This window comes from Sminthopsis crassicaudata, chromosome 2 (genome assembly GCF_048593235.1).
Source record: "Sminthopsis crassicaudata isolate SCR6 chromosome 2, ASM4859323v1, whole genome shotgun sequence".
In the NCBI taxonomy this organism is placed as follows: Eukaryota; Metazoa; Chordata; class Mammalia; order Dasyuromorphia; family Dasyuridae; genus Sminthopsis; species Sminthopsis crassicaudata.
This window is the reverse complement of record NC_133618.1, coordinates 257,954,966-257,968,643: the sequence shown is the minus strand read 5'-3', so window position 1 is coordinate 257,968,643 and position 13,678 is coordinate 257,954,966. Positions and strand designations below refer to the sequence as shown.

The following is a 13,678-nucleotide window of genomic DNA, read 5'->3' as shown; positions in this document are numbered from 1 at the left end:
TGTGTGCACTTGCAGGAAAGTAGAACTTTTGGTTTGGGATTCCAGGTCAGAAGGGAGACCTGAAGTGAAGCTAGAGATACCATTCCCCAACCCCATGATTAGAAGTTCTTATACTTCTATTTCTCATTAAAAAGAAAAAAAAATGGGCAAAGAAGAAAGAACTCAACCATAGAAAAATCCAATCAGACTGTTGTTTGAAAATCAAGAAGACTTGGCATGTAGGATACGGACAAAATTTGTCTAATTGTTATATACTAGCCAAATTTTGTGTAATATAAACTGATAATGGTGATATTTCATAAGGAAGTTTAATGTATTGCTTAGTAGCTATTCCATATATTTAAGCCTGAAGATATTCCCAGTAGGAAAAGCCTTCTCTGGCCCAGTCCCTTTATTTTGGACTAAAATTGACTCTGGGCAACTTTGAATAAGGATACCCAGGTTTACCTTTCTTTCCCAGTCATTGCGTTGAAGGCCTAATTTTGGCATTACAATAAAGGGGAAAGAACACTGAAACTACTAGCCAATTCCTCCTTCATTGCCATAAATATCTACTATTAGTCTTAGGGTGGTGAAACTTAAGGAAGGGAACTGGCTGCCTCTTCTCTTCCTTTGCCCTGATATCCCTCCCCCAAGCCTTATTTGGGCTGGTCAAGCCTTGACACTCATATTTGGGCACAATAATCATTCTGGCACTACTCCCTGCTCCCTAAATGGCCTCAGACAAATTACTTAACTTTTTTTTAGCCTCAAACTTCATCTGCAAAATAAAGAGACTGAATTAGTTGATTTCAAGGTCTTTTTTTGCTTTAAATCTATGATACTGTGATTGTGCGTAACAGTATCAGCATTCTAATTTCCCATTGACTAACAGGTAAGAAAACACATTTATTTCAAAGGATTTTGATTTCTTTTCTTCAAGTTTTATTAAGAAACTTTGACAATCTGAAGAAGAGAGATTCTGGAATTAGATTTCTTAACCAATGGTAAGGAATACTTAGCCAATGACTAGAAACAAAAGCATTGATGAGCCACCTAGTACAAGCAGGGTAAGCTGTTTTGTCAAGGAAAATTCTCTTCTCCATTTGTGGGGCTTGAAGCTGTATGACAGATATTAGGACTGGAGCCTTGAGCTCTGACCAACAGCTAAATTCGTGATGAGTGGAAAGCTGTTCCTGATTTCAAAACACCATTCAAATGGTTCCTTTTAATACAAGTTTTCCACCAAAGGATATTTACTAATATGAAGTAATCTCTCTAACACTGTATTTTAATGTTTTACGGTCCTGCTGAGTTTTAAAAAGGTTCTATGTTGTTTTAAATTAATTTTGTATAACAACAAATATCTCTAGGCATTAGAGGAGATTAAAAAAGAAATAGAGTTCAATTCTTGCTCTCAGGGAGTTTAGTTTTTTTGTAGAAATAAGAGTAATACATTTGGAATGACTGTTAAACAAGGAGAATTGTAATGGATTTGGAATATAAGAAAAGTGTATCAGCAAAACACATATATAGGGTAACAAAAGAGTACCCAGGCAGGATCTGGTTGAGGAGAGGTTAGCCAAGGAGGCCGAACTTCGGCATTGTGGCTTCATAATTAGTTGATATGAATGAGGCCTCACAGTGACTATGGTCAGTCTGACCTAAGCCACTTGTTGATAACAGTTCAGGAGGACTCGGGGTATCTACTGTCTCTTAATTTTCAAGTCTAAACTTCTGGACCACCTTATTAATAAGATATCAGAAAAAGCCTTTGTGCATTCAGAAATGAACTTATGACTTTTTTGATTCATCTAAACTCAGTTGTGAACTATTTGCTCCTTCTACTTCATTATCATGCTTCTTGATTCTAAACATTCAAGGATTGATGGCATTCCATTTCCCTCCTAATCTATTGAAGCTCAGAATTAAGGAATTTCTGTTTCATCTATGTGAGTCTTTGAAAAATCCTAGTTTGAGACCAACTATCCTTCCTGTTCTCCACTCCCACCCTCACCCCTACCCCCACTCCTCCACCTCTTCCTCCATTTCCTGGTTGAAAAACAAAGGATGAGCAATTCTGATAAAGTCTGGATAGCCAAGGCACCGGGAGGCAGCAGTGAGAAATTAGCAGTTACTGAGATTAGGCAGGAAGCTGTTTCAGAGTAGCATTGTAGAAAGGGTCTTATCCCCAGCAGCATTTCAGATGAAACTGACTTCTTTTTTGAACATGTAGCTGCTAGAGGCCACTACAGTCTTCTCTCACTGAGCAGTGTAGCCAACTGGGGAAGGAAACAGCTCCGGAAAATAACCTACTGGGAAATAATCTAATCCTTGTTTTTTGCATAGCTTCTTAGAAAGCTTTTTTGATTTCAGCTATTCTCTAACTTCTCTATTCCACTTGTGTCTGCTCTTAATGTTCTATTCCTCGTTGCATTGTGTAATTCATCTCTTCCAGCAGCAGCAAAATCCTTGCTTTCCCCTGAGGTTTGTCAGAATTGGAGGAAAAATAGTGATAACCAATGACTATAACCATAAGCAGCATTTAGAATTTAGTGACATTCCATGTTGTATTTTAGGACAGTTAGAGAAAGGCAATATTGATTCAACTTTTAGTGGAGTAATAAAGCTAGGTATCTTAAACTTCGGTCAGTTACCAAGTCTTGCTCTTTCTACTTCCACAGTATCTCTTACATCCAAACCCTGCTCTCTATTCAAGTTCATCAGCTTAATTTAGCCCCCCATCACTTTGTGTCTTAATTATTGAAATAGTTTCCTAATTGGTCTCTTTGCCTCAAGTCTTTTCCCACTCCAGTTCATTCTCTGTGATACCAGTGTTTTTTTCTCTCAGCATAGATCTATGTCACTCCTCTTCTTCTTCTTTTTTTTTAATAATAGTTTTTATTTACCAGATATCTGCATGGGTAATTTTACAACATTAACAATTGCCAAACCTTTTGTTCTAATTTTTCCCCTCTTTCCCCCTCCCCCCAAGGCAGGTTGACTAATACATGTTAAATATGTTAAAGTATAAATTAAATACAATCTATGTATACATGGCCAAACAGTTATTTTGCTGTACAAAAAGAATTGGACTTTGAAATAAGTGTACAATTAACCTGTGAAGGAAATAAAAAATGCAGGCGGACAAAATTAGAGGGATTGGGAATTCTATGTAGTGGGTTCATAGTCATCTCCCAGAGTTCTTTCGCTGGGTGTAGCTGGTTCAGTTCATTCCTGCTCTATTGGAACTGATTTGGTTCATCTCATTGTTGAAAATTGCCACAAACATCAGAATTGATCATCTTATAGTTGTTGTTGAGGTATATAATGATCTCCTGGTCCTGCTTGTTTCACTCAGCATCAGTTCATGTAAGTCTCTCCAGGCCTTTCTGAAATGATCCTGTTGGTCATTTCTTACAGAACAATAATATTCCATAACATTCATATACCACAATTTATTCAGCCATTCTCCAACTGATGGGCATCCACTCAGTTTCCAGTTTCTGGCCACTACAAAGAAGGCTGCCACAAACATTCTTGCACATCCCTTTCCCTTCTTTAAGATCTCTTTGGGATATAAGCCCAGTTTACAACCCCTTTTTAATTAATTCCAAAGCCTTTCTTTCTGTTGCTACTAGGATAAAATACAAACTTCTATCTAGTTTTTCTTTTTAAAATATATTTTCTTTTTCCTGTAACATGTAACAATTTTAAACATTTGTTTTTAAAACTTTGATTTTCAGGTTTTCTCTCTTCCTTCCTCTCTGTCCCCATCGAGAAGGCACATGTAAAGTTATGTAAAACATTTACTTTGTGAAAGAAAATAGATTCCCTATCCTCTCCCCTCCAGAAAAAACACCTCAAGAACAATTAAGTAAATTTAAAAATATATATATTTCAATCTGTATTCAGACAAAATCAGTTCATTTTTCATCATAAGTCCCCCAGAATTATTTTGGATTATTGTATTGCTAAGAATAGCAACGTCATTCATAGCTGATCATCTTACTACATTGCTGTTACTCTGTATACAGTACATTTCACTTTTCATGAACTCATGGAAGCCTTTTCATGAGATTTCTTTTCTGAGAGCATCTTGTTCATCATTTCTTATAGCATGATAATATTCCATCATCATCACATACCACCATTCTCCAGTTGATAGATAATCCCCTCAATTTCTAATTCTTTGTCTTGGAAAAAGTGCTGCTATAAATACTTTTGTATATATAAATATTTAAAAAAAAACTCTTTTGGGATATATACCTAGTAGAGTTATTGCTAGGTCAAAGGGTATACATGATTTTATAGCCCTTTGGGCATAGTTCCAAATTGCTCTATAGAATGGTTGAATCAGTTCACAATTTTACCAACAACACTTTAATGCCTTATTTTTCCTACATTCCTTTCAACATTTGTCATTTTCCTTTTCTGGCCTATTAGCCAAATTAATAGGTATGAAATCATACCGCAGAATTGTTTTAATTTGCATTTCTCTAATTAATAATGAGTTAGAGAATTTTTTTTTTTGCTATGACTATAAATAACTTGATTACTTCAACTGAAAATTGCTCATGTCTTTTGATCATTTATCAATTGGGGAATGGCTTTTTTTTTTTTTTTAATTTGACCAAGTTTTCTATGTTTGAAAAATGGGACCTTTATCAGAGAAACTTGCTTCAAATATTTTTTTCACAGTTACTGCTAACTGTATTTTCACTGTTTATTTTATTCTCTCTCCTTTTCACTCTGTCCCTCCTCAAAAGTATTTTGTTTCTCATTCACCCTTCCTTCAATATGTCTCCTCCCTTCTCATATCTTCTTCCCCTCCTACTTTCTTGCAGGTTAAGAGAAATTTCTATACCCAACTGAATGTATTATTCCCTTTTTGAGCCAATTCTAATAAGAGTAAAGTTTATTCACTTTTCTTCTCTTTTCTTCCTTGACCTCCACTGTATTTTTCTTGGCTTTTTTATTGCAGATAATTTACACCATTCCACCACTCCCATTCTTCCAGTCCATTTCTCTCTCATCCCTTACTTTAAATTTTTAAAAAGATATTATCCCTTCATATTCAACTCAGAACTGTGCCTTCTGTCTATATATACTCCTTTTAACTGCCCTAATAATGGCAAAATTCTAATGAATTACAAGTATCATCTTCCCATATAGGAATGTAAACAGGTTAACCTTATTAATAAGTCCATTATGATTTCACTTTCTTGATTACCCCTGTATGCATCTACTGAATCCTGTATTTGTTAGTCAGCTTTTCTATTCCACTCTGGTATTTTCATCAAGAATGCCCCGTATTTCATTTCATATCCATTTCTCTCCCTAAAGTATTATACTCAGTTTTGCTGGGTAGGTGATTCTTGGTTGTAATCCTAACCTTTTTTGCTCTCTAGAAAATCATATTCTAAGCTCTCCAATTCTTTTATGTTTATGCTGCTATTAAATCTTATGTTCTAACTATGGCTCTACTGTACTTGAATTGTTTCTTTCTGGATGCTTGCAGTATTTTCTCTTTGATCTGGGAGTTCTGGAATTTGGTTGTAATATTCCAAGAGTTTTCATCTTGGATTTCTTTCAGAAGGTGATTGGTGGGTTTTTTCAATTTTCTATTTTACCTTCTAATTCTAGAATATCAGGACACTTTTCTTTGATAATTTTTTGAAAGATGATGTCTAGGTTATTTTTTTATATATATTTCATGGCTTTCAGATAGTCTAATAATTTTAAAATTCTCTTTCCTGGATCTATTTTCCAGGTCAGTTATTTTGCCAGTGAAATCACTCCCATTGTTTTCTTTCTTTTTCTTTTTCTTTTTTTTTTTTGGTTTTGTTTTATTGTTTCTTGATTTCTCAAAAAGTCATTAACTTTCATTTGTTCAGTTCTAATTTTTAAGGAATTTTTTTCTTCAGTGAGTCTTTGTATCTTATTTTCCATTTAGACAATTTTCCTTTTTAAGGCTTTCTTCTTATTGGCTTTTTGTACTTCTTTTTGCATCACTCTCATTTCTCTTCCCAATTTTTCCTCTATTTCTCTTATTTGATTTTCAAAATCCCTTTTGAGTTTTCCCACGATCTGAGAACAATTCTTATTTTTCTTGGAGGCTTTAGATGTAGGAGCTTTATCTTTTGAGTGTATTTTGATCTTCGTCCCCATAATAATTTTCAATGTTCAGAATATTTTTCTGTTGCTTGTTCATTTTTCCAGCCTATTACTTGACTTTTAACTCGTCTTTAGAGTAGAGCTGTGCTTCTAGGTGGAGGACACACTGTCCCAACCTTCAGAAATTTTGTGCAACTGTTATCAGAGATTATTCTAGAGACCTATAAGTTTTCAGTTCTTTCAAAGGAGTATGATCCAAGGAGAAATGTGTTTATTCTTCTCCTAGTCAGTGCTCTAGTCTTGGAGAGACCACAACTTGAGCCCCTTACTGTCTGTGAGTTGAGACCTTTGGAAGCTGCTGCCACTGCTGCTGTTTTCAGTAGTGAGGCCCATTCCTGCTTTGATGAGTTTGGGATTGTGCTCCAAACTCACCCTAGTGCAACACACCCTTTCTACTGACATTCCAAGTTGGAAAATTGTTTCATCCCATCTTTTTGTGTTTTCTGATGCTCTTAAATGTTCCTAGAGTCATTATTTAAAGGAATTTGGTGAAGGTGTCAGTGAATCCCTGCCTTTACTCTGCCATATTGACTCTGCCTCCCCCTATTTAGATTTTAAAGACATTTATAAACTGACCTCAGCCTATCTTTCTAACTTCATTTTACCATTACTCTTCCTTCCATACTTTTTGATATGTTCAAATTGGCCTTCTCTGTTTTTTCTGTTTCTGTGGACTTGCTGTGACTGACTTCTGTGCCTGGAATGAACTTGCTCCTCACTTCTCCTTGTCTTTTCCTTCAAGATATAGCCCAAGCACAATCTTCTACATTAAAACTTTTAAAAAATCTTTACAACTATTAGTTCCTTTTATTCTTATTTTGTTTAGAAGTAATTAGGTGGTGTGCTTCATAGAATGCTAGACTTGGAATCAAGTAGATTTGCGTTCTAATCCTGCTGGAGACATTTTTAGTATGACATTGGGCAAGTCTTTTAATCTATGTCAGCTTCAGTTTCTTTATCTGCAAAATAGCAATGATAATTGCATCTATGTGACAGGGCTGTTATGGGGATCTAATGACATAAAATATGTAAATTATTTTGCATAACATAAAATACTACATAAATGCTAAATTCAATTATTATTTAATGATTTTGTCGTTTAAATTTATTTTCTTTCTCTTCTGTATATTTTCATATACATGTATTTCTTGCTTTCCCAAGAACATGTAAATTCCTTGAGAGTAGAGCTTGCTTAATTTTTGTATTTATATTCCCTTTTGCCTTGCACATTATAGGTGCTTAATAAATACTTGTGAATTCAGTGACATTGTGTTACTATTGTAGTAGTATTATTTCATAGGTAATGTGTAGAATTGCCAAAGACTTTAGCTATGGTGGAATGAGAGCTAACTCTTGGGTTTTTAATCAATCCACAGGTGCCTAACATAAAGTTTGCTTGGGGCTTGAGGGTCTTTCTTTTCATGTATATGTGTGTCAAGGAAATAATTATATTTTTTTCCTCCTAGTCTTTTATTTGAAGTGTAGACTACCATCTTGCATTGGTGTACTCCATAACCAATGGACCAGGAAAGCAGCACCAGAGAAAGTGTGGGTGAGTCCCTTTTCTGCACTAATCTGTATTCACTGATAAATGTTTTAAGTTTTTTTCATGTGTGGGAGATACCATTTTTTCCCCAGTTCCTTGAGAGGAGGGGAGTACCCCATTTTGTGTTTCTCTTCTATGATAGTGATACTTTGCCTTTGTATGGTTCCTTTTTCTGGTTGAGAAGGGTATTATAAGTCCACACTCCTTTTTGCTCATGACATCACTCTCAGTATTACTATATGGTCAGTAAGTATGATTGGTTGATTGACTGTAGAATATTCTATCATGAACCAAAAATGGGGAAATCTTTGCTTGCTTTTTACAAGAGGTTTATCTGCATGGTTGGAGTTTTTGATTGCTAATTCACATCAGTATTCTGGAATGTGAGTGAACAAATCATAGTTATTTTAGACTAATTCAATTGGAGAACATTGCCTACTGGCTTGCTGATTTTTCCTTTTTATGTGTTTACCAATGTTATGTCCTAATTTCTATGCTTAACTCCTCTCCTTCCATCCCCAATCCAAGTCCAAAGAAGGAAAATAGGAAATATATCTTTCATATAAAAAACTAGCCTATATAAGCAAAGAGAGACATATTAGTTGTGGAATAGTGGAATTAAGTTACTTTCTCAAGCTTTCAAAAGAAGTCATTAATAGATTTGGATTGGGATCTCATAGTTTCTGGTCTGCTTTCTATGAGAAAGTGCTGATAGACATAGTTTAGTAATTAAGAAATAAAAACCCCACCCCATATAAGAATCTAAATCTGTGATACATTGGAACTGGCTGGGGCGTGAGTAGAGATGAGTTCTAAGTTTTAGAGCAGAGGAGATTTTATATCTGTAGGTATTCTAGGGGCCATTAGAAAAAACATTTTTCCTACATAAGATGCAAGAGGGATAACATCATATTGAATAGTGTTTTATAATTTCGTAGAGATTATATTTATTGAATTATATAATAATTAACAATTATTTAATTCACAAACCATCTCAGTTTAAATTATGAAATAAAATTACAGCAGTGTACCTTTTAAAGAATCATAAGAAAATAAAACAATCAGAATTGTTGAAATAGATGTGATATTCATTTCTTTATGCTTGTAAGGAAGAATATATCATGAGGGAGTTTGTCAAATGACTTGCTGAAAATCAGATACTGTCTTTGTCTTTTGCCTACTCTTTTAGTCTATTGATCTTATTTGGTTACTGGTTGTGAATCCTAATTTTCATTTTTTGGTCTACATTCTTTTAGCCTTTTTAGATTTATCAGAGAGCTTCCTGTGCGTCCATATTTATGACTGTATGACACCCTTGCTTAATAAGTTCTAAAGGCTTCCATTTGCCTAAAGAATAAAATATATGCATACATATTTGACATTTAAAGCAATATCTAGAATTATTACATATTACTCTCCTATAATACTCACTAGTCTACTTGCTAGTCCTTTTATCCAACATTCCATTTTCCACTGTCAAATCTTAGACCTGTCCATCTCTCATATCTGAAATATACTCCCTTCTTAGGGACACCAGGACACTAATGCATTATTGGTGGAGTTGTGATCTGATCTAGCCATTCTGGAAAACAAGTTGGAACTATGCCTGAAGAGCTATAAAACTGGGCATACCCTTTAATTCAGCAATGCCATTACTGGTTCTATATCCCAAAGAAATCTTAAAGGAGGGGAAAAAACCCACGTGTGCAAGAATGTTTGTAATAGCTCTTTTTGTGGTGACAAGGAATTGGAAATTGAGTGGATGCTAATCAATTAGGGAATGGCTGAATAAGTTATGGTATATGAATATAATGGAATAGTATTGTTCTGTAAGAAATGGTGAAGTTGCTGATTTCACAGAAGCCTGGAAAGACTTATATGAACTGATGCTGAGTGAGGTGAGCAGAACCAGGATAACATTGTACATATGATTATGTGATGATCAATTATGATAGACTTAGCTCTTCTCAGCAATACAATGATCCAAGAAAATTTCAATAGACTTGTGATGGAAAATGCTTTCTGCATTTTCATCCAGAGAAAGAGCTATGTAGCCTGAATGTGGATTGAAGCATACTGTTTCATCTTTTTTTTGTTTTTTGTTTTTTCTTAATCAAGTTTTTCCCCTTTTGTTCTGATTTTTCTTTCACAATATGAATATGATAGAAATATGTTTAAAATGTTAAACATGTTTTTAAAATGTTAAAAATGTTTACTATATGTATAATATAAATAATGTATATAGTAAAATATGTTTATAGCAATAATAATGTTTATAGTAAAATATGTTTTATATATATGTGTGTGTACATATATATATAAAATCTATTTCAGATTGCTCATTATTTTGGGAGGGGGATAGGAAAGGGAGAAAAGGAGAAAAAAATTAGAACTCAGAATCTTATCAAAAATGAATGTTGAAAACTATTTTTATATGTAATTGCAAAAAAAAATACTATTAAGTGGTGAAAAAATAAATTATTGTTCAATGAAGGAATGACTGAGTAGTCAAAATTTTATTTTGAGAGCCTCCTGTCCTTCTTGAGCTCTTTTCCCTTTGGGAGGAGACAGAAATATTCACCTTTTTTTTCCTGAACCTTTTGAAATTTTTGCTCAAAAATACAAAAAAGTCCATGTCAGATTATACATGGTGTAACTGTTCTTAGCTGTCACTAACTCTTTAGATGACTCAGTGCTTCCAGTATTGCATTTTGCCAGCCAATTCTTCCTTGGTCAGAATTAAATCCAGAGTAACCGTTCTCCTTATTACTTCTTTTATCTTTAGAAAAATGAAAATTTCTGCAAAATACCCCAAGAATTTATGAGATGTTGCAAAAGTTATAGTAGATATGAAGATAATGAAGTCCTTCAGTCACTATTATATCTTGTGTGTCAGTTTTCATAATTTATATTAGGAAGACATCATCCATATCTTCCATATGGTCAGACAGTCTGTAGGACAGGATAAATAGTATGTCTGTTTCTATTTCTTTTTATTTTCACTTAATGCTCTCTAGTGAACTTTCATATGAATTTCTATGTATATATATTTACTTTCTTTACATATGCTATTATCTTAGTTATGAGTCATATCCCACCAAATTTCAATGATACTCCTGAGATTATATTTATAAACTTATGTTAAAACTTCAAATTTACTTTTTATCTGCAAACATTTGTATATACATCACTGAGGTCCTAAATGTTCTTTTGAACTCTCTTTCCAGTTACTTTCTCTTGTGAATTGCTGTATATATCTTCTAATCTTATTCCTATTTCTGTGACATTTCATTGTATCTAGTTTTACCATTGAACTGAGAAGCTTAAAATGAGGATATATAATACATCCAAATGAGATTTTACCCAATATAGTTGGGAAACTAAGACTCAAATCTATTTTGGAATGCTTCATACTCATTAAAAAAATGCCCACCCTCCTTTCCTTTTCTTGACCACCACACTCTCACATATTCAATAAACTCATTTAGCAAATTTAAAATCACTTCTTAATATTTTAAAATTTGATCTGAGAAGGCGAATTATAGTGGCTGAGTTATTAAATTGTGAAGGGAAAGAAACCTAGAATAAAACCTTGTTAGATGGAGTTTAAAGATGAAATTTAGTTATGTTAATTGTAGTAGTTTGGGATCCTGTGGCCTCGAGGTGTTTATGTGAAACGTGTGTTTCCCCTTCATTTCATAGTTATTGTTTGGCTAAACTGGGTGATGGATGATGGAGAAGGCAGAATCTAGAAATATGTTCAGAAATGGGCAGGAAGCCAAGAGGGGTCTCTGCCAGCACTTCCTTCCTGTCTATAAGAGGGGGAGAAGGGAGGGTAACAACCTTGGCTTTCATTTATTCTGAGAAAAGTGTCACCAAGCTAGCCATATTACAGGAAAAATGGTTTATTCTTTCCTCAAATTATAGTGTCCTTCCTTTCCTTTAGCTGTTAGATTGGTCCAAGAGCCACATAAATAGTGAATTAGATGGAGGATTTCGCTGAAATAGGACAAATAATCCGAGAATCTGTAATGAAGATGGAGAAATATAGAAATGTGACGTGGGTTGGACTTGAGGAAGAATACTTTTTTTCCCCCTTTATACTTTAAAGTGACATACCACAATAAGTCATCTTGTCCCAATAGGACCAGACATTTTTGGTTTTGATACAACAGAATTTTTTAATAATCTTGTTAGAAAGGAAGAAGAGAATAGCAATTTCAGACATCATTTTTATTTATTCAGAATACAAAGGGCCACAGGCCAAACTCAACCCAGATTTTTAGGCTTTGTGTAGTATCTGATTAACAGTTTTTCTTGAGGCAACTCCTGCTGGATGATGAAGTCTTTAATTCTATAATTGTAGATTACCATTTGCTCACTCACTCCTCATGAGGAACAAGGGAGAATAAGGAGAGGTTGAAAGGGGATTTAATTCTTTCTGACTTAGCTTTCTTTCAGTTCAGTGTGTTGAAGTTTGTATTCTCTGCTCTCCTTTCTCCCCTTGAGAAAATAGATTTTTAAAATTTTTAAAAAAATAAACATGCAAGATCAAATAAAACAAATTCCTCTATTGCCTATGTGCACTTTGGGTCCATTATCTCTTTCAAGCAATGGGAAGTATATTTTATCATTATTACTCTGGAATTGTTGGTTTATCATTATGTTGACCAGAATTCTTAAGTCTTTTAAAGTTGTTTCTCTTTACAATATTGTTGTTATTGTATATCGTTTTCTCCTGGTTTTTCTTACTTCACTTTCCTTCAGTCCATACAAGTCTTCCTAGGTTTCTCTTAATCCATTATCTTCCTCATTTCTCTCCCTTGCCTTATTATTTATTTATTTTAAGCATTGTTTTAAAATTTTAAGTTTTGAATTTTCTTCCTCCACTCATACTGCCCCACCCACTGATAAGGCAAGCAATATTTTATCAGTTATACTATGATGTAATGTTCTGTTCTCTAACATATAATTGTTCTCTGGGAGCAGATCTCTTGGAGGGTTTCTGGAGGCAGCCTTCCTTTCAATTCAATCGTCCCAAATGCAGCCAGGAGTTAAAGGCCAGATCCTTTATTGTCTCCTTCACTTGGGGCTTGGCTAGTTTTCTGGAGGCCTTCCTCTCACCTTGGTTCCCCTGACAGCTCTTGTCTGAATGTCTCCAGCCAGCACAAAAGGTTGAAGTGGAAATGAATCTTCAGTCTGAATCTCCTGGAGCTTCCTTGAAGTTCTCCCAAAGTTCTGAAAGCTTCTCGCTTATATGTTCCACACTGAGTATACACCAATCATTTCATCACTAGGAAACCATTATTTGGTGTAGGATTAAATTAATGCTAAATTAGATTTAATCATTGTCTCCTCAATTCCACTCAGTATCTTGTTTCAAATTCTGGCCCATAACATCCCTTTGTAGGGTCAAATCAGTCATACTGAATTAGATAATTATTGTCTCTATTCATTCCAGTGATTTAAGCACCGTGTAAGAATCCTAACACTATGAAATAATGCAAAACATATTCCTACATTAGCCATATTTTTTAAAAAGAAAGAAAAATAAAGTGAGAAATTTTTATGTCAGTATGTACTTAGAATTCATCAGTTCTCTCTCTGGAGGTAGATAGCATTTTTTCTATCATGAGTCCTTTAGAGTTATCTTGAATTATTTATACTGCATTGATCAGAGTAGGCACTTTCCCCCCCCCCCCACTTGGGAAGTGTATAGCAGAATCATCATTCAACATTGCTATTATTGTACACAAGGATCTTGTTTGCACTTCACCTTGCATCATGTCATGTTTTCCAGAAACCACTCCCTCTTGTAGAAGAATGTTCAGTCACAATCATATATAACAATTTGTTCAGCCATTCCCCAATTGATGAGCACTCCCTTTGTTTATAGTCCTTTGCTAACACAAAAAAGTACCGTAAATATTTTTATCCATATAATTTTTCTTTAATCTGTTTGAGATATAGTAGTAA

General features: G+C 34.3%; 1 protein-coding gene across 4 annotated transcripts in view; it reads left to right on the top strand.

Annotated features, from left to right (window-relative positions):
- The window catches only part of EXD3 (exonuclease 3'-5' domain containing 3), a 407,975-nt gene that overhangs the window by 96,470 nt on the left and 297,827 nt on the right, over positions 1-13,678 (top strand). For all 4 annotated transcript variants that reach the window (XM_074289063.1, XM_074289062.1, XM_074289065.1 and 1 more), the window contains one exon: positions 7,623-7,708. In XM_074289063.1, coding sequence (XP_074145164.1) covers positions 7,675-7,708 — 34 coding nt within the window. In that variant the 5' untranslated portion in view covers positions 7,623-7,674. The remainder of the gene's footprint in view (positions 1-7,622; positions 7,709-13,678) is intronic.